The sequence below is a fragment of the Leptodactylus fuscus genome, chromosome 2 (genome assembly GCF_031893055.1).
Source record: "Leptodactylus fuscus isolate aLepFus1 chromosome 2, aLepFus1.hap2, whole genome shotgun sequence".
NCBI classification, from domain to species: Eukaryota; Metazoa; Chordata; class Amphibia; order Anura; family Leptodactylidae; genus Leptodactylus; species Leptodactylus fuscus.
The window spans coordinates 177,722,293-177,748,826 of record NC_134266.1 but is presented as its reverse complement, the minus strand read 5'-3'; the positions used below and the strand labels follow the sequence as shown (position 1 = coordinate 177,748,826).

The window sequence follows — 26,534 nt, the reverse complement described above, 5'->3', positions numbered from 1 at the left end:
GCTGCACAGAAAGGGCCACAGCAGACTCTACCTGCTCAGGAGGCTGAGGGCCTTCGGAGTCCAGGGGACACTTCTTAGGGCCTTCTTCAACTCTGTGGTTGCTTCAGCCATCTTTTTCGGTGTGGCCTGCTGGGGGAGCAGTATATCAACCAGGGACAGAAATAGACTTGACAGGCTGATCAGGATGGCCAGTTCTGTCCTGGGGAGCCCCCTGGACCCAGTACAGGTGGTGGGTGACAGAAGGATACTGTCTGTGGTGACCTCCATGCGGGAGAACAAATCCCACCCCATGTATGGGACCCTGATGGGACTTGGCAGCACTGTAAGTGACCGTCTGCTTCACCCCAAGTGCGAGAAGGAGCGCTATCGCAGGTCCTTCCTTCCAACCGCGACCAGGCTGTATAATCTACATCAAACCAAGCGAAGATCACTCCGCACAGAGAACTAATGATTATGACGATGACCATGAGGTCTTCCTCTTTCTCTTCCATTCCTTAGCTGCTATGGACTCCTAGTATATCTTCTCTTCTCAGCATATGCGTGCCTACGTCTGTATTATATTACTGTGTATTATCCTGTACCTGTATTACTATGCTGCTGTAACATGCTGAAATTTCCCCAATGTGGGACTATTAAAGGATTATCTTATCTTATCTCTTAATCTACTTTCTAAAAATTCGCTGGTCCATTATTAAGATTGGTCATCAATTTGAGATCTTTAGGATTCAACTGTTTGCACCCTGCTGATCAGCTGTTTCCCAGAGCACAAAGCTCCTGGCATTGTTTACATGCAGAGTGTTGAGCTGCTTTTTTAGTCTTGGTCATGGCAGTTGTGGGTACGGCCACTGCCACAATGTGTAGATTTCCTCTCCTCTTATTAAAGAGGTTTTCTGAGGTTTTTGGTTTTTTGACAGATAGCCAAAATGTGCTGATATGAATTTTCTAATTGACATCACATAAAAATATCCTACCGCTTATCAGAAGTGTGTAAGAATCATAGTCTCTTCTACAATCTCTTGCTTAATGGTCCTAATCATGTGCCATTCGTTGTGCACATGACTACAGTTGTTAGCCACACCTACACATGATGGAATTTGTCTAAACTTTGACTGCCATAGCAGTCAGGAGAAGGTGTGGTTCCTGATTACCAGACAATCCGGAAACTGCTTCATACCTCTATAGTGTGATTAGTGGCAGCAGAAGAAGAAACAAAACAGGTAGACAAACACATTTTATTTATTTATTTATTTATTTTTAACACTTCAAATCTCTCTTCTTCTGCCTCTATCAGACAAGCATCCTTCAGTGAGTGTGTTAGGGAATTGCTAGATGACAATTCCCCAGAAGCTGCTGGAGAACCCTGGAGGAAGGGGCACAAGGGACAGTGAGCCCTAAGCTGAAACCCCCCACTGTCCCTTCCTATTGCCAGGCCCTATCCTACGTAATAGGCAGCAACTCAAAGACGATCCCTTCCTATATATGTGACACACAAAACGCAGACAAGACAAACAACAACAATGGGAGGTCAGCTAGCCAAGGTTCGGTAACAGTCGAGCAATGCAGTGCCAAATTGAAGTCCGAAAGAATAGTCAGTAGGGAAAGCCAGGCAGAAAGAAAGAAGGCAGGCTGTCAATCACCAGGGCAAGACCAAATTAACTACTTCATGGACAGAGACAGACAAGGGCAGAAGATGGGTGTGGTGCAAATTCAATTACAGAACTAGAGCCGTGTTCACTAGAGATGAGCGAACACTAAAATGTTCGAGGTTCGAAATTCGATTCGAACAGCCGCTCAATGTTCGTGTGTTCGAACGGGTTTCGAACCCCATTATAGTCTATGGGGAACAGATACTCGTTAAGGGGGAAACCCAAATCCGTGTCTGGAGGGTCACCAAGTCCACTATGACACCCCAGGAAATGATGCCAACACCTCTGGAATGACACTGGGACAGCAGGGGAAGCATGTCTGGGGGCATCTAACACACCAAAGACCCTCTATTACCCCAACATCACAGCCTAACAACTACACACTTTACACACTCAATACCACCTCTCTGACAGTAGGAAAACACCTTGAAACATGTGTATTTGGCACTTGCAGTGAGGAGAGCTTGTCACCAGCAGTGAATTTGGCCCTTGTAGTAAGTTGAGGTTGGCACCAACATTTGTTTTGAAAATCAGGGTGGATTGAGCCTCTAACCAGCAGAGTTGGGGCAAATTCATGGTGGAGGGAGCCTCTAAAAACCCCAGTTTGGACCAATTCATGGTGGAGGGAGCCTCTAAAAACCCCAGTTTGGACCAATTCATGGTGGAGGGAGCCTCTAAAAACCCCAGTTTGGACCAATTCATGATGGAGGGAGCCTCTAAACAGCCCAGTTTGGGCAAATTCATGGTGGAGGGAGCCTCTAAACAGCCCAGTTTGGGCTAATTCATGGTGGAGGGAGCCTCTAAACAGCAGATTTGTGGAAAATCAGGGTGGAGGGAGCCTCTAAACAGCCCAGTTTGGGCAAATTCATGGTGGAGGGAGCCTCTAAACAGCCCAGTTTGGGCAAATTCATGGTGCAGGGAGCCTCTAAAAACCCCAGTTTGGACCAATTCATGGTGGAGGGAGCCTCTAAAAACCCCAGTTTGGACCAATTCATGGTGGAGGGAGCCTCTAAGAACCCCAGTTTGGACCAATTCATGGTGGAGGGAGCCTCTAAAAACCCCAGTTTGGACCAATTCATGGTGGAGGGAGCCTCTAAACAGCCCAGTTTGGGCAAATTCATGGTGGAGGGAGCCTCTAAACAGCCCAGTTTGGGCAAATTCATGGTGGAGGGAGCCTCTAAAAACCCCAGTTTGGACCAATTCATGGTGGAGGGAGCCTCTAAAAACCCCAGTTTGGACCAATTCATGGTGGAGGGAGCCTCTAACTAGCCCAGTTTGGGCAAATTCATGGTGGAGGGAGCCTCTAAAAACCCCAGTTTGGACCAATTCATGGTGGAGGGAGCCTCTAAAAACCCCAGTTTGGACCAATTCATGGTGGAGGGAGCCTCTAAAAACCCCAGTTTGGACCAATTCATGGTGGAGGGAGCCTATAAACAGCCCAGTTTGGACCAATTCATGGTGGAGGGAGCCTCTAAATACCCCAGTTTGGACCAATTCATGGTGGAGGGAGCCTCTACAAACCCCAGTTTGGACCAATTCATGGTGGAGGGAGCCTCTAAAAACCCCAGTTTGAACCAATTCATGGTGGAGGGAGCCTCTAAACAGCCCAGTTTGGGCAAATTCATGGTGGAGGGAGCCTCTAAACAGCCCAGTTTGGGCAAATTCATGGTGGAGGGAGCCTCTAAAAACCCCAGTTTGGGCAAATTCATGGTGGAGGGAGCCTCTAAACAGCCCAGTTTGGGCAAATTCATGGTGGAGGGAGCCTCTAAAATCCCCAGTTTGGACCAATTCATGGTGGATTGAGCCTCTAAAAACCCCAGTTTGGACCAATTCATGGTGGAGGGAGCCTCTAAAAACCCCAGTTTGGACCAATTCATGGTGGAGGGAGCCTCTAAACAGCCCAGTTTGGGCAAATTCATGGTGGAGGGAGCCTCTAAACAGCCCAGTTTGGGCAAATTCATGGTGGAGGGAGCCTCTAAAAACCCCAGTTTGGACCAATTCATGGTGGAGGGAGCCTCTAAAAACCCCAGTTTGGACCAATTCATGGTGGAGGGAGCCTCTAACTAGCCCAGTTTGGGCAAATTCATGGTGGAGGGAGCCTCTAAAAACCCCAGTTTGGACCAATTCATGGTGGAGGGAGCCTCTAAAAACCCCAGTTTGAACCAATTCATGGTGGAGGGAGCCTCTAAACAGCCCAGTTTGGGCAAATTCATGGTGGAGGGAGCCTCTAAACAGCCCAGTTTGGGCAAATTCATGGTGGAGGGAGCCTCTAAAAACCCCAGTTTGGGCAAATTCATGGTGGAGGGAGCCTCTAAACAGCCCAGTTTGGGCAAATTCATGGTGGAGGGAGCCTCTAAAATCCCCAGTTTGGACCAATTCATGGTGGATTGAGCCTCTAAAAACCCCAGTTTGGACCAATTCATGGTGGAGGGAGCCTCTAAACAGCCCAGTTTGGGCAAATTCATGGTGGAGGGAGCCTCTAAACAGCCCAGTTTGGGCAAATTCATGGTGGAGGGAGCCTCTAAAAACCCCAGTTTGGACCAATTCATGGTGGAGGGAGCCTCTAAAAACCCCAGTTTGGACCAATTCATGGTGGAGGGAGCCTCTAACTAGCCCAGTTTGGGCAAATTCATGGTGGAGGGAGCCTCTAAAAACCCCAGTTTGGACCAATTCATGGTGGAGGGAGCCTCTAAAAACCCCAGTTTGGACCAATTCATGGTGGAGGGAGCCTCTAAAAACCCCAGTTTGGACCAATTCATGGTGGAGGGAGCCTCTAAACAGCCCAGTTTGGACCAATTCATGGTGGAGGGAGCCTCTAACCAGCAGAGTTGGTGGAAATCAGGGTGGAGGGAGCCTCTAACCAGCAGAGTTGTGGGAAAGCAGGGTGGAGGGAGCCTCTAACCAGCAGAGTTGGTGGAAATCAGGGTGGAGGGAGCCTCTAACCAGCAGAGTTGGGGGAAATCAGGGTGGAGGGAGCCTAGTATTAGCAGAATTGTGCAACGCTTATGGTGGATGAGTATGAGGATGCGGAGGAATTGGAGAGGTTGAGTACAGACATGGAGTTTCATGTTGGGGTGCTTTACACAGGTGGGCACAAAAATGAAGGCTCTATCCAGTGGTGGTTCATTTTTATCAAAGTGAGCCGGTCGGCACTCTCAGCTGACAGACGGGTGCGCTTGTCAGTGATGATGCCACCGGCTGCACTGAACACCCTCTCAGATAGGACGCTGGCGGCAGGACAGGACAGCACCTCCAAGGCATATAGGGCAAGTTCAAGCCACAGGTCCAACTTTGACACCCAATACGTGTAGGGCGCAGAGGGGTCGGAGAGGACAGGGCTGTGGTCGGAAAGGTATTCCCGCAACATGCGCCTATACTTCTCACGCCTGGTGACACTAGGACCCTCTGTGGCGGCACTTTGGCGAGGGGGTGCCATCAAGGTGTCCCAGACCTTAGACAGTGTGCCCCTCGTTTGTGTGGACCGGTGAGAACTTGGTTGCCTACTGGAGGAACTGCCCTCCCTGCCGCCACGTCACATGCTGGAAACATCTCCATCATATTCTGCACCAATTGCCTGTGGCAAGCATTGATGCGATTGGCCCTCCCCTCTACCGGAATAAAAGACGAGATGTTGTTTTTATACCGGGGGTCAAGGATAGCAAAGATCCAGTACTGGTTGTCCTCCATGATTTTGACAATACGCTTGTCGGTTGTAAAGCACCCCAACATGAACTCAGCCATGTCTGCCACAGTGTTAGTTGGCATGACTCCTCTGGCCCCACCGGAAAGTTCAATCTCCATTTCCTCCTCATCCTCCATGTCTACCCATCCGCGCTGCAATAATGGGACGATTCGAAGTTGCCCGGAAGCCTCCTGTATCACCATCACATCATCGGACAACTCTTCTTCCTCCTCCTCCTCCTCCTCCATTAAACGCAGTGAAGCGGACAGATGTGTGGACCTACTCTCCAGCTGTGACGGATCGGATGCTATCCCTAACTCCTCTGTGTGATCTGAGTTATCCCTGATGTCAATCAGGGATTCTCTCAGAACACACAAGAGCGGGATTGTAAGGCTCACCATCGCATCCTCAGAGCTCACCCTCCTTGTGGACTCCTCAAAGACCCGTAGGATGTCACAAAGGTCTCTCATCCATGGCCACTCATGGATGTGAAACTGAGGCAGCTGACTTTGTGGCACCCTAGGGTTTTGTAGCTGGTATTCCATCAAAGGTCTCTGCTGCTCAACCACTCTATTCAACATCTGAAACGTTGAGTTCCAGCGTGTGGGGACGTCGCACAAAAGCCGGTGTTGTGGCACATGCAGGCGTTGTTGGAGAGATTTTAAGCTAGCAGCGGCTACTGTCGACTTGCGAAAGTGGGCGCACATGCGCCGCACTTTCACCAGTAGCTCTGGAACATTGGGGTAGCTCTTTAGGAAACGTTGCACCACTAGGTTGAAGACGTGGGCCAGGCATGGAACATGTTGGAGTCCGGCAAGCTCCAGAGCTGCTACCAGGTTCCGGCCGTTATCACAAACGACCATGCCTGGGCCCAGGTGCAGCGGCTCAAACCATATTGCCGTCTCATCGAGGAGGGCATCCCTCACCTCGGAGGCAGTGTGCTGTCTGTCCCCCAAGCTGATCAGCTTCAGCACAGCCTGCTAACGTCTACCAACGCCAGTGCTGCAACGTTTCCAACTCGTAGCTGGGGTCAATCTAACAGCGGAGGAGGAGGCGGTGGCGGAGGAGGAGGCGGTAGAGGAGGAGGAGGAGGGGGGTGTTCTTCTCGTGTCCCTGCCAGGAATGTTAGGCGGGGAGACGAGGTACACCGGGCCAGTTTGGGAAGCAGTCCCAGCCTCAACTACATTCACCCAGTGTGCCGTCAGTGAAATGTAGCGTCCCTGTCCGCATGCACTTGTCCACGCGTCGGTGGTCAAGTGGACCTTTGTGCAAAGCGCGGAACTAAGGGCCCGCCTGATGTTGAGTGACACGTGCTGGTGCAAGGCGGGGACGGCACACCGGGAGAAGTAGTGACGGCTAGGGACGGCATAGCGAGGTGCCGCAGTTGCCATCAGGTCCAGGAAGGCGGGAGTTTCAACAAGCCGGAACGCCAACATCTCCTGGGCCAGCAGTTTAGCGATGTTGGCATTCAAGGCTTGCGCGTGTGGGTGGTTAGCAGTGTATTTCTGCCGCCGCTCCAATGTCTGAGAGATGGTGGGTTGTTGTAAAGAAGCGCCTGATGGTGCCTTTGATGGTGCAAGAGAAGGAGATAAGACAGGAACAGGGGAGGATGAGTGAGAAGTCAACAAAGTGGCGGAGGCAGATGAAGTGGTGTCCTGGCTCGTCCTCTGGAGTGCATCGCCAGCACAGTCAGCAGTGGCAGTGGCAGAGGCAGTGGCAGTGGCGTGAACGGCAGGCGGCCTTTGTCCTGCCGTTGCTGCCTGCCACTGATTCCAGTGCTTGGATTCCAAATGACGGCGCATTGAAGTGGTGGACAGGTTGCTCTTCTCAGAGCCCCTAATCAATTTCGAGAGGCAAATTGTGCAGACAACACTATATCTGTCCTTGGCGCATTCCTTGAAAAAACTCCACACCTTCGAGAAACGTGCCCTCGAGGTGGGAGTTTTTCGGGGCTGGGTACGAACTGGAACATCTTGGGAGATTCCGGGTGTGGCCTGGCTTCGCCTAAGCTGCTGACCTCTGCCTCTGCCTCTAGCTACCCTTTTTGGTGCTGCACCTGCCTCAACATCCACACTACTTTCCCCGCTTGACATCCCCCCTGTCCAGGTCGGGTCAGTGTCCTCATCATCCACCACTTCCTCTTCCAACTCCTGTCTCATCTCCTCCTCCCGCACAATGCGCCGGTCAACTGGATGCCCTGACGGCAACTGCGTCACATCATCGTCGATGAGGGTGGGTTGCTGGTCATCCACCACCAAATCGAACGGAGATGGAGGAGACTCTAGTGTTTGAGCATCTGGACACAGATGCTCCTCTGTTAGGTTCGTGGAATCGTGACGTGGAGAGGCAGGTTGAGGGACAATGAAAGGAGCGGAGAACAGCTCTGGGGAGCAGGGACAGTTGGGGTTATTGTTCTGTGAAGCTTGGGAATTTTGGGAGGAAGGAGGACAAGACTGTTGGGTAATAGGAGGAGAGGAGGCAGAGTCTGACTGGCTGCTGGACAATGTGCTGTAAGCGTTCTCTGACAGCCATTGCAAGACCTGTTCCTGGTTCTCGGGCCTACTAAGGTTTGTACCCTGCAGTTTAGTTAATGTGGCAAGCAACCCTGGCACTGTGGAGTGGCGCAATGCTTGCTGCCCCACAGGAGTAGGCACGGGACGCCCTGTGGCTTCACTGCTACCTTGCTCCCCAGAACCATTCCCCCGACCTCACCCACGGCCTCGTCCACGTCCCTTTCCGGGAGCCTTGCGCATTTTGAATTCCCAGTTAGAAATTGGCACTATATACCAGTAGCAAAAATTGTGGGTGCACGTAACCCCAATATATTCTTTGAATTCCCAGTCAGACAATGGCACTATATGGCAGTAGCAAGAAATGAGGGTATTTGTAACCCCAATATATTCTTTGAATTCCCAGTCAGACAATGGCACTATATACCAGTAGCAAGAAATGAGGGTATTTGTAACCCCAATATATTCTTTGAATTCCCAGTCAGACAATGGCACTATATACCAGTAGCAAAAATTGTGGGTGCACGTAACCCCAATATATTCTTTGAATTACCAGTCAGAAACTGGCACTATATGGCAGTAGCAAGAAATGAGGGTATTTGTAACCCCAATATATTCTTTGAATTCCCAGTGAGACAATGGCACTATATACCAGTAGCAAAAATTGTGGGTGCACGTAACCCCAATATATTCTTTGAATTCCCAGTCAGACAATGGCACTATATACCAGTAGCAAGAAATGAGGGTATTTATAACCCCAATATATTCTTTGAATTACCAGTCAGACAATGGCACTATATACCAGTAGCAAGAAATGAGGGTATTTATAACCCCAATATATTCTTTGAATTACCAGTCAGAAACTGGCACTATATGGCAGTAGCAAGAAATGAGGGTATTTGTAACCCCAATATATTCTTTGAATTCCCAGTCAGACAATGGCACTATATACCAGTAGCAAGAAATGAGGGTATTTGTAACCCCAATATATTCTTTGAATTCCCAGTCAGACAATTGCACTATATACCAGTAGCAAGAAATGAGGGTATTTGTAACCCCAATATATTCTTTGAATTCCCAGTCAGACAATGGCACTATATACCAGTAGCAAAAATTGTGGGTGCACGTAACCCCAATATATTCTTTGAATTCCCAGTGAGACAATGGCACTATATACCAGTAGCAAGAAATGAGGGTATTTATAACCCCAATATATTCTTTGAATTCCCAGTCAGACAATGGCACTATATACCAGTAGCAAGAAATGAGGGTATTTGTAACCCCAATATATTCTTTGAATTCCCAGTCAGACAATGGCACTATATACCAGTAGCAAAAATTGTGGGTGCACGTAACCCCAATATATTCTTTGAATTCCCAGTGAGACAATGGCACTATATACCAGTAGCAAAAATTGTGGGTGCACGTAACCCCAATATATTCTTTGAATTCCCAGTCAGACAATGGCACTATATACCAGTAGCAAGAAATGAGGGTATTTATAACCCCAATATATTCTTTGAATTCCCAGTCAGACAATGGCACTATATACCAGTAGCAAGAAATGAGGGTATTTATAACCCCAATATATTCTTTGAATTCCCAGTCAGACAATGGCACTATATACCAGTAGCAAGAAATGAGGGTATTTATAACCCCAATATATTCTTTGAATTCCCAGTCAGACAATGGCACTATATACCAGTAGCAAAAATTGTGGGTGCACGTAACCCCAATATATTCTTTGAATTCCCAGTCAGACAATGGCACTATATACCAGTAGCAAAAATAGTGGGTGTATATAGCCCCAATTCTATTGCTAGGGGACTTGCAGGGTATTTCTGAGGTGAAGGTGGGGGGGGCACACCGTTGGAACGGGGATTTGGGGTATATATATGGGGTATACGGGAATACACTGTCAGTGTGTTCCATTCAGGATCCTGGGAAAGCTGGGTTGCGGCGATTGAGCCTGTCAGTGCCACATTACACTGACAAGCTTCTCCCTGGAATTTAGCTCTTATAAGAGCTGTTGGTTGTCTTCTCCTTCCTATCCTAGCCTGTCCCTGCCTACCCAGAATCTAACCCCTAGCTAACTGGACGGAAACCTCCGTCCCCGGTGAATTGCAAGCTCAGAATGACGCGAAGCTGGGCGTCTCTGTTCTTTTAAATTAGAGGTCACATGTTTTCGGCAGCCAATGGGTTTTGCCTACTTTTTTCAACGTCACCGGTGTCATAGTTCCTGTCCCACCTACCCTGCGCTGTTATTGGAGCAAAAAAGGCGCCAGGGAAGGTGGGAGAGGAATCGAGTAATGGCGCACTTTACCACGCGGTGTTCGATTCGATTCGAACATGCCGAACAGCCTAATATCCGATCGAACATGAGTTCGATAGAACACTGTTCGCTCATCTCTAGTGTTCACCTAGTGCAACTAAAAACTCTAATCAAACTGCTCACGCCTCCTGCGTCGCAGCATGCAAGCAGAGGGTGGTGCAGAGACCCAAACAGGCAGAGATGTTACAGAGTGGTTGAAGTTTTATGTAAAATTACAGGAGAGTATTGCACATTACAGGGTGTACTGAGTGTGAATGAAAAAATGGTAGGAGGTGCAGTGGGTGCATTCTGGGAAGTACTGCTTAATAAAACATGGACACTCCCACAATCAGGAAGTATTGCATGAGCCTGAAAATATGAAAAATGGTAAACATTGTAAAAGCACACATAAAGGTACTCAGTTATGTATGAAAAGCATTTTGTGCCTTTAGTCACATTTTCCTAGTTCCAGAAAAGCCCTTTAACTTGGTAAACAACAAATTGCAGATTTTATCTTACAACAGCTATTAGAAGCACCTCAAAGCAAAGTTCCTTCTAGACTGGAGAAACGTTCCCTGCCTACCTCCCTTCTCTGTTTTCAGTGTATCACCCCTCTCGCTACTAAGGAACAAGGACAGGAGGCAGAGTGTGGGCAGAGAGTAATGGAGACCGGAGGCAGAGATAGACATAGTACAGTAACACCTGCCTGACCCCCTGTATACTTGTGCCACTGATGATACAATGTGCTCTGCTTAGAACTAAAATGCTGATTGAAGGAGGTCACGGAATGTCACCAGAAAGAATGAAATTGCTTTAAGTGTGGTCATGTGACTAATACTTGTATCAGTGAAATGCGGGGATTTACTTCTGCTGTTATTAGGTGTATATGTTTTAAAAGACTTCATTCCTGGACAGTTCCTCTAACCTCAAACAAGCGGCTCTCACAATATTTATATTACTGTGCTTAACCTTTCCCTAGAAAGCCTCTACTTTTATATACTCTATAAAACACCTTACGGTATAATAGTATACGGTAGACTATACTATTGTATGATGCCTCTGAAAATTATCTGGTCTTGAGTGAAGGTTATTACAAGGCAGGTTACTCCAACACATCCAACAATTTTGGCCAATTCTGAATACAAATTGGGGGATGGCTATGGAAAATGATCCAGTAAAATCTTCCAAAAATTTTTTACACACTCTTTTACATAATTATGTAAATTCTTGCTCACATACTTCTCACATGTCCTGTCATTTTTAGCGGGTTATTGTCATTGTAGTGTTCTTTTAGGAGTAAGGATAATCGCGCTCTCCTTTGAGTTATCAGTTGATGTTTATTGCAAAAACTAATTTATAACGGGCTGCGTAGTGGATTTTTTTTCTTTTAATTTTGTTTGCCTGCTTGTTTTGTTTTATTCATTATTATGCTAATCATAGTTTTCTGTTGAGAATTGTCTCATTTAAATCAATTATTGTTCAGTAAATCTAAGGCACAAGGGAAATCTGAAGATCTACCAAGATGAAATGTTTTAACAATAAAAAGGTTTCCAGCTTCAGTAATGAAAGTCTTGGCGTCATACTTCTCTGGAATAGATACGATTAACCTGTTTACAATGGGATCTGCACTTTTTTTTTTAAATCTGGAAAATTTTGTCATAGTTTGGTTCAAAAATCATAAAGGGTAAATAGGAGATGTTGGCGTGTAATGCAAGCATAAAGATCGGAGTCGAATATAGAAACCTTCTTTACTAGAGATGAGCGAGTAGCGAAATATTCCAGATTCGTTTAGAGTAGAGCCTCAATATTCGACTACTCGATTGAATATCTAATCCCATTATAGTCTATGGGAAAAAATGCTCGTTTCAGGGGAAACCACTGTTCGACTAAAGGAGAGTCACCAAGTCCACGAGTAGCAGGAGGAGAATGTTTAGGAGGAGCGCTGTGCAGTTAAAGCGCACGGACCCCATTATAGTCTATGGGGTCCGTGCGTTTTAACTGCACAGCGCTTGCAGTTGCGCTGATATTTCATTTGGGGGGTTCTCCTGTGGACTCATTCCAGAGGCAAGCGCTAATGTGATCTGGCCCTTACTTGTCCTGCAGAACCAGCATTGATTGGCTGAATGCTATACAATGTATAGCATTCAGCAAATCAATGCTGGTTCTGCAGCAGGCTTGTCCTTGCTAGTCGGGAGAGCTGGCAGCTTGTGTTTATGCAGGAGCTGACTTTTTCTCATAGGAATGCATTGACCAGCGTTGATTGGCCGAATGCTATACAGTGTACAGCATTCGGCCAATCAACACTGGTTCTGCCAGAGGCTCTTCTGTGAGGAAGCAGAGTCTAAGATCAGACCACAGAAGTCTCCATTGTGGTCTTAGACTCCGCCTCCTCACAGACGAGCCTCTGGCAGAACCAGAGTTAATTGGCTGAATTCTGTACACTGGCCAACGCTGGTCAATGCATGCCTATGAGAAAAAGTCATCTCCTGCATAAACGCAAGCTGCCAGGTCTCCCAACTAGCAAAGAAGAGCCTGCTGCAGAACCAGTGTTGATTTACCGAATGCTATACAGTGTATAGCATTCGGCAAATCATTGCTGGTTCTGAATCGAATATTTACTGCAAATAGCGATAGTATTCGAACAAGTACGAGTACTTCGAATACCGTAGTATTCGTTCGAATACCCACTCGATCGAATACTACTCGCTCATTTCTAGATACAATCACCTAACTTGAGCCTAGTCCTCTCTAAAGGATAACATACTGCAGCATTTTTCATGTTGAGCAGGCGGTTTCCTTGGATACATAGCATATGTTTAAATATATAAATGGAACATTTTAACATTTAATAGCAGATAAAGATAATGAACCTTGTAGGTGGTCACAATGGAGGCACGTAGTCACTCTTAGGATTTTACCAAAGTATTCTTACAAATGCATCTTACATCTTATATAACCCTGTTACACGCTCAGCACTGAAAAAATACATTTCCACAAAGTTCTTCATATACTCTTTAGAATTATACCGCATAAATTCATAAAATGTATGTTACATTAGCACTTGTATAGATGTTTTAAGGAACAGATTTCGAGCACATGACCTATGGAACACACACACTGCTTTCTGACTTCTATTTTTTATGCTTTATGTAAAATGCTTTTTATCAAGTATTATAGAAAATGAAGCGATATGTGGTGTGAAGTGCTGACAAATTCATAGGAAATCTGTATTTTTTCTCTTTACTTTTCACTCTGCCAAAATTCATTTTAGCATTTTGAAGAAATACAAAGGCGGCTGGCACATCTGAGCACAAAGGGCAGCAAAAGTTAAGGGCACTGTTTCACTTCATTACCTGATCCAACATGTACAAAGTTGTCTGCTTGGCATTTAAATGGCTGTCTCACTACAACTAGCCACTTTAATATGCTAGTAATCACCATACGTCCGCTGCTCTTGTCTCTTACATTGGCTACTAAAGGAACAACATAGTAATACATATAGTACCATTTAGGCTAGGTTCACATATAGGAATCTGCCACAGATTTTGGAGCGGATTCCATTTCCCAAATCCGCGGCATATTCCATTCTGAATCTGCCTCGCATTGTTTTGAATGGAAGACAGAGCTTGCAATAGGACTCTGAAAAAAATCAGTGTCCTGTTCAGTCTTGCCACAGATCCCACAACTCATTAGCTATGGATTCTGGGGCTTGGGAGTCCCTGCTAATTAGGTCTATTCATCTGGACCTAATCAACAGAGGAAACCCGCAGCACAACACTGATGCACTTCAGTGGCATTCCATCATGGTAATCCTACGGCAGAAAATGGAAATTGGCTTTATTTTCCACTTTGTGAGCCCGAACCTCTTCTTTTTATAGAGGAATCTTAAGTGAGGAATCCCTCAGATGTGCATTTTGCCCCAGTGGGAAATTTGGACAGGGGACAAGGACTGTCTTGACATGACTAAGGGCTTGTTCACATGGGGCAAGAGGGGGAGGATTTTGACACTGAATCCACCTCAAAATCCGTCCCCTCACAATACAGGTCTATGACAAACCGCTCACGGAAAAAAGAATAGAGCTGTCCTTTCTTCAGGCGTCCGCCTCATGACATGACCCTCCGGACTAGGCCCCTTCATTTGGGTCTAATCCGTAGTGGATAGGCACGACGGAATATGTTCACGCGGAGCCCCGTGTCAACTAGCCCTAATCCTTTAACACTGTGATAGCAAAGATTCACACACAGCAGGTGATGGCTCAGTAACTAATGTGCTGTATGCATGCTACCAATGTAATGCTGCTGGACTGTCATCTTTTACCCGGCATCTTCTGTTACAAAGTGCCGCTGTGCTGTAACTGCATTCTGGCTGATTTAACAGGCATCAATCTTTGTGACCAGTTAGGCATGTTCCATTAATCAGTTTCACAATCTGACTGTAACAGGCTATGAAGTCATGCATAATTTGTGGCAGTCTTCTACTACATTAGCTACTTTCTATTTGTGTTTAAAATTAACACATTTGGATTTATTATCGAAGAATTGTACATTATGTAATTGAAAGGATAGTGTACTCTATACTATATATGATCAGAATACTCGCAGCAAGATCACTGTATGCTAACCTGAGTCATTACGCTGAGTGCATTACATTTTATAATGGTGGGTACTTTATTTTGTGTTAGACACCGCCTTCATTTCAATATCCGCAGTGTGAATTTTACATAGTAGTAGCTGAAGTAAAGAACTGTATAATACACAATAAAGCTACATGGCAATCAGTGTTTGGCACAGAAGAAGGGAATTTCTATCTGCATTGCATGAATGTAGCACAACTAATCTCTATACCCAACTTTTTGTTCAGTGTACAGACTTTGAGAGAAGGGACATCATTGGACTGCGAGAATCAGAATGGTTGTTTGACTATATGCCCTCCATCTAGGCTATTCTAATGTAGCTGTTAGGAGATTCATGAGCAGTAGTTACAGGGAGGCCTCCACACAGAGAGAACATTAGAGACATTAGAAGGCCCAGATAGATAGTGAGGATCATTTGATCTGCCGACAAACACAAGCAGCTCCCACAGTTTCCTTGTCCATCGTTTAGACACAGGTGACATCTTCATAGCATACCACTATACCTGTCAGGGCACGGAGTCGCCGCGGTCTCCTTGCTGCGCGGTGCCTCCCCGGGAGACGTGTTAAGAGTTCTGTTGGTTGCGCTTAGGTGATTAAGGGTTAAATCTTTCAGTACTCTTTGCCATTAGCCATCACAGGTTTTGAGTGTGTTTGTTACGATACTGGTGATACAGCTGGAATCCAATAGCCAGGAAGGACGGCAGACACAGCGGAGTAGGAGACTTGGTCGATGGATAGCCAGAGGTCGGTGCACAGAGCGGGTAGTCGGGTGAAGCCAGGAGTCGGTACACGGAGCGGGTAGTCAGATGAAGCCAGGAGTCGGTACACAGAGCGGGTAGTCGGGTGAAGCCAGGAGTCGGTACACGGGGCGGGTAGTCAGATGAAGCCAGGAGTCGATACACGGAGCGGGTAAGCAGGAGAAGCCAGGAGTCAGTACACGGAGCGGGTAAGCAGGAGAAGCCAAGGTATACTGAGCATGAATACCTCAGAGCTAGAGGACTGGGAACAAACACAATACTCAAGCATTGTTTATAATATGCTCTGGCTATATATAGGGCCAAACAGGAAACAAGATGGCCGCCAACAGGAAACAAGATGGCCATGGTCATGAAGCAATACTCGCCATATTAACTGTGGGCAAGAGTCAGGGAACAGCAGCCTCCAGTGGTGGGAGTAGTAATGACATTTGAATAGCGGCCACCAGTGGAGATCCTTGGAACAGCATCTTCACATGATGATGAAACACAGGTTCTAACACACAGATTCTGACATTACTCCCTCCTTTAACAGCGGCCTCTGGACGCTGTTTGACCTGGCTTGTCTGGATATCTTTGGTGGAATTTTCTAATCAAACGAGGAGCATTGATGTTGCTGATGGGCTCCCATGAATTTTCTGAAGGACCATATCCCTGCCACTGTATTAAATATTGCAGACGGTTTCTGAAGATCCTAGAATCCAGGATTCTCTCAACCACGTAGTGTTCTTCTCCAGCAACTTTAATGGGACCCGGAGGAGGCAACAGACGACCTGGAAAAGGGTTAGGAACAACTGGTTTCAATAGTGAAACATGAAATACTGGATGTATCTTCATTGTCCTGGGGAGTTGGAGACGGAAAGCCACAGAGCCTACTTGTGTTGTTATCTTAAAAGGACCGATAAACTTCTGTCCCAGTTTTACTGATGGTACATTGAGCTTTAAGTTTTTAGTAGACAGCCAAACTTCATCCCCTATCTGGAAGGTCGGTGAAGGTCTGCGTAACCTATCAGCTGTCTTCTTATACTTCTCTTGAGCAAGTTTCAGAGTCTCTTTTAACATCTTGAGATTTTGCTGTAATGCTTGGATTCTATCGGTGACTGCAGGAATGAAGGTTTCTATCGGAAAGTTAGGAAGAATATTGGGGTGGTAACCTAGATTTGCAAAAAATGGAGTTTGTTTCGTTGATGCATGCTGTGAGTTGTTGTACGAGAATTCTGCCACAGGAAGTAAGTCGAACCAATCGTCCTGAAGATGACATGTATAACACCGTAGGTATTGTTCCAAGGTCTGATTGGTGCGCTCTGTTTGTCCATTAGACTGAGGGTGGAAGGCAGATGATAGATTAATATCGATATTTAATGCTGTACAAAAACTTCGCCAGAATCTTGAGGTAAATTGTACTCCACGATCTGAGACAACCTCATCAGGCACTCCATGAAGCCGAAAAATATTGTGAATCACAAGATCAGCTGTCTCCTCAGCTGAAGGTAATCCAGAACAAGGGACAAAATGTGCAGCCTTAGTGAGACGATCCACCACCACCAGAATGGTATTCTTCCCCTTCGAAACTGGCAGATCAACGATAAAGTCCATAGAAATTGATCCCCAGGGGCGAGATGGAATTGGTAAGGGCTGCAACAACCCTATAGGTGAAAAGCGTGGAATCTTATTCATTGCACAGGTACTGCAAGATGTCACATATTTCTTCACATCCTTGAGATGATCAGGCCACCAAAAGAAGCGGGATAGGAATTCTTGTGTCTTCTGCACTCCCTTATGACCCCCTATCTTGGAGTCGTGAATTAGTTTTAAGACTTCTAGTCGTACTGCTTCAGGAACATAGAGACGGTCCTCATGGATCCACACCTTGTTCTTGAAGACTAAAGATAAATCATTGGGGGGATGTGCCAAGACTGGGTCACTTGTATAGGCTTCTCTTATCTTCCCCAGCAGGTCTGTGTTATGGATCACCCCAAAGAATCTTGATTCAGGGAGGATAGTCTTTGGTGGCTCTGCAGGAGAGGATTCAGTGGAAAACATTCTAGATAAGGCGTCGGCCTTACCATTCCGAGAACCAGGCCTATAGGAAATTAAGAAATTAAACTGATTCAGGAACAAGCTCCATCGGGCTTGACGAGGACACAGACATTTGGCAGATCTGACAAATTCTAAATTGCGATGGTCAGTTAAGACCACTATTTGCTGTGTTGCGCCCTGTAAATGATGTCTCCATTCTTTGAAAGCGGCTACGATCGCTAGGAGCTCTTTGTTTCCTACATCATAATTCTTTTCTGATGAGGTCAGGCGTCTTGAGAAGTAGGCACAAGGGTGTAGCATGTCTTTTTCCCCAACTCTTTGTGACAAAATGGCTCCAATTGCACAATCCGAGGCATCCACTTCGACAATGAATGCACGTTCCGGATCAGGATGTATCAGTATGGGAGCTGTTGTAAATTTTGTCTTTAGCTAAGAGAAAGCTTCTTGTGCCTGTGTGGACCAGACGAAGGCTGCTCCCTTCTTTGTTAATCGGGTAATTGGTGCAATTATCTCCGAAAAATGTTTGATAAAACGTCTATAAAAATTGGCGAATCCCACAAACCGTTGCACCTCCTTCACATTTTTGGGAATGGGCCAGTCCATGATTGCTTGAACTTTACTAGTGTCCATGCATAATCCTGAAGGAGAGATTACATAACCCAGAAACTGTATTTCCCTTTGATGGAATTTGCACTTCTCTAGCTTGATGCAGAGTTGGTTGTCCCTCAAACGTTTCAGCACGGTCTTCACGTGATTTTGATGTTCTTCTAACGTGTTGGAAAAAATTTGAATATCATCAAGGTAGATGACAACAAATAAGTCTAGTAAATCTCTGAAAAGGTCATTGACAAAGTGTTGGAAGGTTGCCGGTGCATTACAAAGACCAAAGGGCATGACCATGTATTCAAAATGCCCATATCGTGATCTAAACGCTGTCTTCCATTCATCCCCTGGTCTAATACGAATAAGATTATAGGCTCCTCAGAGGTCTAGCTTTGTGAATATTTTTGCCTGATGGACTCTCTCCAGCAACTCAGGAATCAATGGGAGGGGATAACGGTTCTTAATGGTAATTTTATTCAGCTCCCTGTAGTCGATGCATGGTCTAAGGGAACCATCCTTCTTTTTAACAAAAAATATGGGTGCGCCTGCTGGTGATGAAGATGGACGAATAAATCCCTTTGCCAAATTCTCATCAATGTATTCCTTGAGAGACTTAAGTTCTGGTTTGGCTAAAGGATAGATGGTTCCAAAAGGTATAGCCGCACCTGGTAACAACTCCACCGGACAGTCATAATCGCGGTGTGGTGGGAGTTTGTCAGCATTCTTCTTATCGCAGACATCAGCAAATTCTGCATATATGGATGGCAATCCTGTAGTTGATTGAGGATTCTCCTCTGGCTTGCTCTGGGGTTGTTCCGAAAAACACTCCTGTTGTAAAGACTCAGATGGGAAGGATATTTTCTTAGTCTCCCAATCAATTATAGGGTTCTGTGTACGCAGCCATGGCAATCTCAAAATAATAGGGAAGTGTGGAGATGAAATTAGAAGGAAAGATAGGACCTCATGGTGATTAAGCTCCATGACCATCTCCAGGGGTTCGGTCTCATGATCAACTGGTCCTGAGTTCAGTGGAGACCCATCCACAGTTTCCATAACGATAGGAGACCGCCTTTTTTGCAGTTTCACCCCATGTCTTCTGGCAAAGTCAATGTCCATAAAGTTACCGTTAGCTCCAGAATCGACCATAGCTTGTGTGGATATCCACTGGGAGTTGGCTAGGAATTTTACAGACATAACACAGTGGGAGTCCTTGTTCTCCTTTCCTATACCAGGTGCGATGGAGCGGGTAACTGCAACCACAGGTGAAACATGTTCAGAGCACACAGATTCCTCATCTGAAAATTCTGGTTCGACCATAGCGGCAACAGTCTTGCGCCCCCGGTGGGGACAATTAATGAGGAAGTGATCATTCTTTCCACAATAGAAACATTGATTCTCTCGAAGCCTACGTTCTCTTCTTTCAGCATTTTCACGTCTCTGCATGCTGTCTACTTGCATCAGCTCTACTCCGGATTCCTGGTACCCTTTCTCCTGGGAGTCTCTGGTAGCCGGAGCTGAAACAGAAGTATAGCTGTTATTATTACGGAACCACAAGGAGCCCCATCTCTCCTGTTTACGTTCAGCCAATCTAGTGTCAATCCGGATACAGTGTTGTACGAATTTATCCACCTCAGTGGGGGCTTCAGCACGTGCCAACTCATCCTTTATTGTCCCAGAAAGTCCATTTCTGAAGATTGTAAGCTTAGCAGCATCATTCCATTTAGTGTCAATTACCCACCTCCTGAATTCCAAGGCATATTCAGCTACTGAGCGTTTGCCCTGGCTTAGTGCTAGTAAAGTCGCCTCCGCTGTAGCCACTCGGTTGGGGTCGTCAAACACTTCACTCATAGCTGCCAGGAAGTCTTTTAAATTATTCAGCCGAACATCGTTTGTCTCGATGAAAGGGCTAGCCCAGGCTAATGCCTTATGTGTCAGGAGCATGATGACGCACAAAACCTTGGATCGGTCTGTGGGGTAATGCATGGGATGAGCTTCAAAAAAGAGTTGGCACTGATTGAGGAATCCTCGAAATTTATCTCGGTCCCCACCAAACCTAAAGGGTGGAAGTGGCAGAGTGGGAAGGGCAGATGCTGTTCCACCACGCTCTTGGGACTCCAGTTTGATCACGCGGTCAGTTAGATCACGTACCAATTCCTGCAAGTTTTGGATGGCTTGTCCATAAACTTGAATGTGGTGTGTAGTCTGATTTTCCAAGGCCGTATGTTTAGTCTTGAAGTCACGCACCTCACCATGAAGCTTGGACAGTGTACCGTGCATCTGGTTCACACGATCCTCCAGACTCTTAATCCCGGCGGATTCCATTATTAAGGCTTGAGTATCCTGTTACGATACTGGTGATACAGCTGGAATCCAATAGCCAGGAAGGACGGCAGACACAGCGGAGTAGGAGACTTGGTCGATGGATAGCCAGAGGTCGGTGCACAGAGCGGGTAGTCGGGTGAAGCCAGGAGTCGGTACACGGAGCGGGTAGTCAGATGAAGCCAGGAGTCGGTACACAGAGCGGGTAGTCGGGTGAAGCCAGGAGTCGGTACACGGGGCGGGTAGTCAGATGAAGCCAGGAGTCGATACACGGAGTGGGTAAGCAGGAGAAGCCAGGAGTCAGTACACGGAGCGGGTAAGCAGGAGAAGCCAAGGTATACTGAGCAAGAATACCTCAGAGCTAGAGGACTGGGAACAAACACAATACTCAAGCATTGTTTATAATATGCTCTGGCTATATATAGGGCCAAACAGGAAACAAGATGGCCGCCAACAGGAAACAAGATGGCCATGGTCATGAAGCAATACTCGCCATATTAACTGTGGGCAAGAGTCAGGGAACAGCAGCCTCCAGTGGTGGGAGTAGTAATGACATTTGAATAGCGGCCACCAGTGGAGATCCTTGGAACAGCATCTTCACATGATGATGAAACACAGGTTCTAACACACAGATTCTGACAGTGTTTTTCTCTGCTGTTATTTAAACTCCACCCAGGCTTGTATCCTTGCCAGCCATTCACTTTGTGTTTCCCTGGTCTCCTGCTCGGTCAGATTTCCTTCTGTGTCTTTTACAGTCTGTGTATTAGTTGCTGTGTACCCGGCTTGTATTTGACTATTCTTTTGTCTTCTAATTCGGCACTTCATTCTGATATCCTGGTTTAACTCTCTGCTTGTCCGACCTCGCCTTCTCTATTGTGTTCTCGCTGGGACTTGTTGTCCTCCCTGGTTCCATGCTATTTTGCCTTTTGTTTTGCATTGCATTTTACACTGTGCTTTCTGCTTAGGTGTGACCCTCGTTACTCCAGCCCCTAGCACTTTCAGGGCTTCCTCTTCCTTCACCCTAGCTGCCTGGACAGTAGCGTAGGAGTCACGGCAGGCGGACTCCAAGTAGGGAGTGCATTGGTCTGCCTCACGTCAGATATAACAGCATAGTTATAGCCGCAGGGCCTACGACCCCTTTTGTCATTAGTTGCACAGTGTTGCATCCCAGCTGTGTCATCTTGTACCGCCTGACCCTGACCCCAATCCTTACAATACCACTGTCTCTGCCCAAGTCTTTTCCATGCATTTAGCATAAAGAAATTTGGTGTTACAATGGCTATTCCATACAAGTACTGCTATCGACAGCCAGTCACCATTGCTTGTGTTTGCAGTGGTTTTATGAGTGAGAAACCTGGACTACACAAACTGGATTTGTATTATCTTTAGTGATGAATCCACATTTTGTTTGGTATTTGACAACTGTTGGGTTTGCATATGGAGGCCTTGCGGTGAGTGCTTCAGTTATGCCTTTGCTGTAGAATGACACACTGCCCCAACTGTAGGTGTAAAGATCTGGGGAGCCATCACAAACAGTTGGTCACCTATAACAGTGATACTGTATGTGGGATACTAACAGCTTAGTGATATGTGCAGGAATCCTGTGGCCACATGTGTTGCCTCTCATGGCAAGGCTTTAAACTAGTGTTTTTAGTAGAATAATGCTCGCCTACATAGAAAAATGGTTTACCAGTAAAGTCTCCACATATTGCAACACTTCCTTGGCCTATTTGCCAGATTTATCACCAATTGCTTCAGCAACCTATGAGTGTGCAGTATGTAGAGGCCTATCTGTAACTTCTTTGAGTGAATATGCCGCAGGATAACATATGAAACCTATATGCCTACATATTCAATTGTATCTCATCTTGTATCCAGGCCGGAGCTAGCCTAATAGAGTACTAGAGCCTCCTATAAATTGTACAGTGTTACCCAATAAACGTAACCTTTCACTCTAAAATTGTAATCACTTACATACATTATCATTACATTCACCCACATAAAGTTTCATTCAATTACAACAACTCCTTTTTGGTGCATTATATTTTGTGTTTTACATTCAGTTGTAGCTGTATACTGTAGTGGACATCATGAAGTTGCTAACTTACTGTATAGCTTAATTCATGTAGAGTATATCACAAAAATGAATTGCGCTTAATGTCCCTCTTTTGATTGCATTTATAACATCAGCTTCCCTATAAAAATTTGTAACCCCTATTTGTAGACAGGATTTTATATTTCAGATTGAGATGTTGTTCCTGTTTTCTTTTTTTTTTTTTTTCCCTGCCTGTCTTTTTTTTTTTTTTTCAATTTCTTCTTATTTTAGACTATGGAGTCTATCCTTTTGCTCTAATATTGCAATCACTTACATACATGATCATTATATTCACATACATAGTTGCATTCGACTCCATCAATTCCTTCTTGGTTCTTTATTTTTTTGTGAATGAAGGTAATTAGAGATGTCGATGTAGAATGATTAATTACATGGTTATGGCAGGTTCAGCAGATTTAACCCTTTATGAAGGCATAAATATAAAATATACTTGGTTTGAGAGAATGCTCCTTGAGTAACAGTTTCAGCTGGTAGAGATAACTTGCGAAGACCTAAATCTGCTAATTCCTGGTATTGCGTGACAAAATTTTTGAACTATAGGACAATTCCTATACCATAGATCATTTAAAGATGATAAAACACTTTTTTTTTCTTTTTCAGGTTGGGGTTCCCTATGATGATTGTTTCCACCACAATTGGAATGATTTATCTGTTGGTGTCTCATGTATTACTGAAGTGGAATACATAAGCTGCAAGAGAAGTCTAATACAATTTCACCAATTACACTGTTCTAATAAAGCCATGGTTGTGTATGAAGGGCTGCTGGTGATTCCTTCTGTATACAGGAACAAATGAACAATATTTAGGGTCAGTTACATTAAGTCATGCACTTAACGTCTATGGATATCTTTGGGGGACAATGGGGAAGATTTATTATGCCTTGTACAGATTTATTATGCCTTGTTTTCTGGCATACAAGGCATAAAAAGTTGAAATTTTTGCACACAAAAAAGTTACTTTTCCATTTCTGGGCTATTCTTGCCACTTTCCTGAAAAAGGGGAGGTAGTGAGGGCATGCAGGGGACAAAAAGAGGATATGGTGCTAGGTTTATGATAATGTACCCCAGAAATCTGACGTAAATGATGCGGGAAATGTATGCCAGCTCATAGCTCATTTTTCTTAAGGCTTGCGGTCTGGTGGAGGATGCACTTCATTTATGAGGAGGTGGTGCCACATCATAACTAAGGTCTACCCTCCACTGACTGAGGAGTTATGAAGACTGTCATTAACAATGACAGTCTTCATAAATCTATCCCATTGTTTTTATTTTATTTTTTTGTCTTACTGAAATACATGTTTTTGAGCCTGCGCTGTGCAGAAGCAGACAGCGGGGATGCCTGGGTGGCCACCTCTCACGACCCGCCCGGCATCGCCCACATGTCCAGGCCCACCCTGGCCCCGCCCACAATAAGTGGGTAGTCGATCTTAGGGCTTGGTCATTTAAAGAAGTAGCTTACATGCTGACAAAGTGTGAGCACCCCTGATCTACAGCATCAGTATGTTATCTGTTAGGGTCTGACACCCAAATCCCGCACAGATCATCTGTTGAAAAAAGCTCTGAGTGCCTGAAGCTGTTAGTGGACAGGCATCACTGATTTTATTCAAGACATAGAAATGAGTCTTCAATTCCCCAAAACCGCTGCTATGCAGTGGACAAATCTGCTGCACTGCTTCTATTACTTGAATAGTAGTGCCAATGCTTTTCCACTAGGAATTTCTAACACCTGGACACTGTTTCAACAGATGATCTGTGCAGGTTCTGGGGATAAACCCCCACATAACACATTATGAAAAATTGGTTTGGGTAAAATTGACTTTGGTGTGGGTATATAGGTGTGGACAGCATGGTGGTGCTGGAGCTCTAGGTTCAAATCTGACCAAAGACAATAACTGCAACTAGTTTGTATGTCCTGCCTGTGTTTGCATGGGTTTGCTCTCATACACCAGAAGACATACTGATAAGTGATTTACAACATATGAAAAGCGCTGCAGAATATGACACCACTCTACTAGTTAGCACAAAAAATAAATAATAGTGTGGATATATATATATGTTTGAACGTGGCCCTATGATCAGAATCAAGTTCATTCTTTGTCTAGTAAATAATCATAGAAACCTAGAAGAGAAAATGAACACATGGGCCAACCACCTAGTCTGCTCTTCTATATTTGTATTCATTTAGGATAACTATGTTTAACTTAGAAATCATAAACATGGTATCGACCAACCAATGTCTTTTAATGACTTTTAGCTTCACGGCACTAAAGAGGACCTTTCACCACTCACCACAAATTCAGTATAATTTAATAACTGCTGCTCTAGTGATCCTGACACAGTTGGAATTTTTTTTTCTAGCCCCCACCATTCTTGAGCAATCAATGCTGTTAGTTTTTGTACCTGATATGCTATTAAGACTCTGCACTGTCTAATTGGAGCTCTGAATCATGCCCCCTGCCTGACACTGCTCTTCTGATGTTACCCTTCTGATATTACAGAGCTTAAAGGGTATTCGTCTCCTACCTTTAGATGTCTTCTCTGCGCCGCCCTTCCGTAGAAATTTGTTTTCGCCGGTATACAAATGAGCTCTCTCGCAGCACTGGGGGTGGGCCCCAGCATTCAAACAGCACTGGGGGCGTCCCCAATGCTGTGAGAGAACTCTCCAGCACCGCCTTCATCATCTTCAGGAACTTCCTCTTCACGCTTCTTCTTCAGGTGCAGGCAGTGAAACTTGTAGGCCTCGGGCACAACCGACTGCGCATGCCCGCGGCCACAAGAAAAATGGCCGCCTACACATTAAGTAAGCCATTTTCTTGTGGCCTGTGGGCATATGCAGTCGGCTCTGCCCGAGGCCTACAAGTTTCACTGCCTGTATCGGAAGAAGAGGCGTGAAGAGGACGTTCCTGAAGAAGATGGATGCAGCACTGGAGAATTCTCTCAAAGCATTGGGGATGCTTCCAGTGCTGTTTGAGCGCTGGGGCCCACCCCCAGTGCTGCAAGAGAACTCATTTGCATACCGGCAAAAACCGGGATTTCTACGGAACAGTGGCGCGGTGAAGACATCTAAAGGTAGGAGACAAATAGCCTTTCTTAAGGATATTCCTATGTGTTAGAGACAAAAAATTTGATCTGAATGATAGGATCCCTTTAAATAATACTTATAGCATGGTGAGGGATAGAGAGAAAATTCCAACGGTGCTGGAATCAGTGGAGCAGCTATTAACAGGTGCTAAGAACTTGAATTGGTGAATATGGACCTCCTTAAAGTGACATTGTCTATTTCCTGTTTCTGCAAAACACTGCAGAGCTCTTAGAACTCTATACCTGCTAGGGTCTTACATTGTAAGTATTATATCACCAAAGGTCTACTGTTGATAGCATGGGAAAATTAATGGGTGAGCGTGATAGGAACCAGATTGAGAGGCAGAGTAAAAGGCCTAGAGGACAGAAGTAGAGAGGGCAGAACTCTGCTAAATAAGAGGTTACAGGGCAGATCTCAATTGAATTTGCATGGAGCACAGAGTGGATTTCTGTTTACATAGAAATGCATTCTGGAGAAAAAAGATGTCACATTACGATCATGTGGCTTATTAAAGAAGGTGAAAACAGGATAGGCAAAGGCACAGTGAGTAGACATTATTACTATTGAGGGGATGGCCTTTCAGACAATATAATGACCCACGGAAAAAAAATACCTGCAAGCTAGCAAGTCTCTGACAGCTGGAGACCCTTGGAAAAAGACCGAAGTTAGAGCAATGTAGTGACTATAGGAAAACAGGATGCTGCTGCTTCTATTGATCCTGTCAATTATATGATCAATTATATACAATAGTATAGTGGATGTCAGAGAAAGGTTAGGTCTATTTGTTATGAAAAAATGATGCACAAATGTTATCACTAGCCCATGAAATAAAACAGG

The 26,534-nt window shown here is 45.4% G+C and overlaps 1 protein-coding gene across 2 annotated transcripts in view; it reads left to right on the top strand.

Moving 5' to 3' along the window:
- OCA2 (OCA2 melanosomal transmembrane protein) overlaps window positions 1-23,475 on the top strand; it is a 226,507-nt gene extending 203,032 nt beyond the window's left edge. For both annotated transcript variants that reach the window (XM_075265189.1, XM_075265188.1), the window contains one exon: window positions 23,217-23,475. In XM_075265189.1, coding sequence (XP_075121290.1) covers window positions 23,217-23,304 — 88 coding nt within the window. In that variant the 3' untranslated portion in view covers window positions 23,305-23,475. The remainder of the gene's footprint in view (window positions 1-23,216) is intronic.
- Window positions 23,476-26,534: the final 3,059 nt, after the last annotated feature.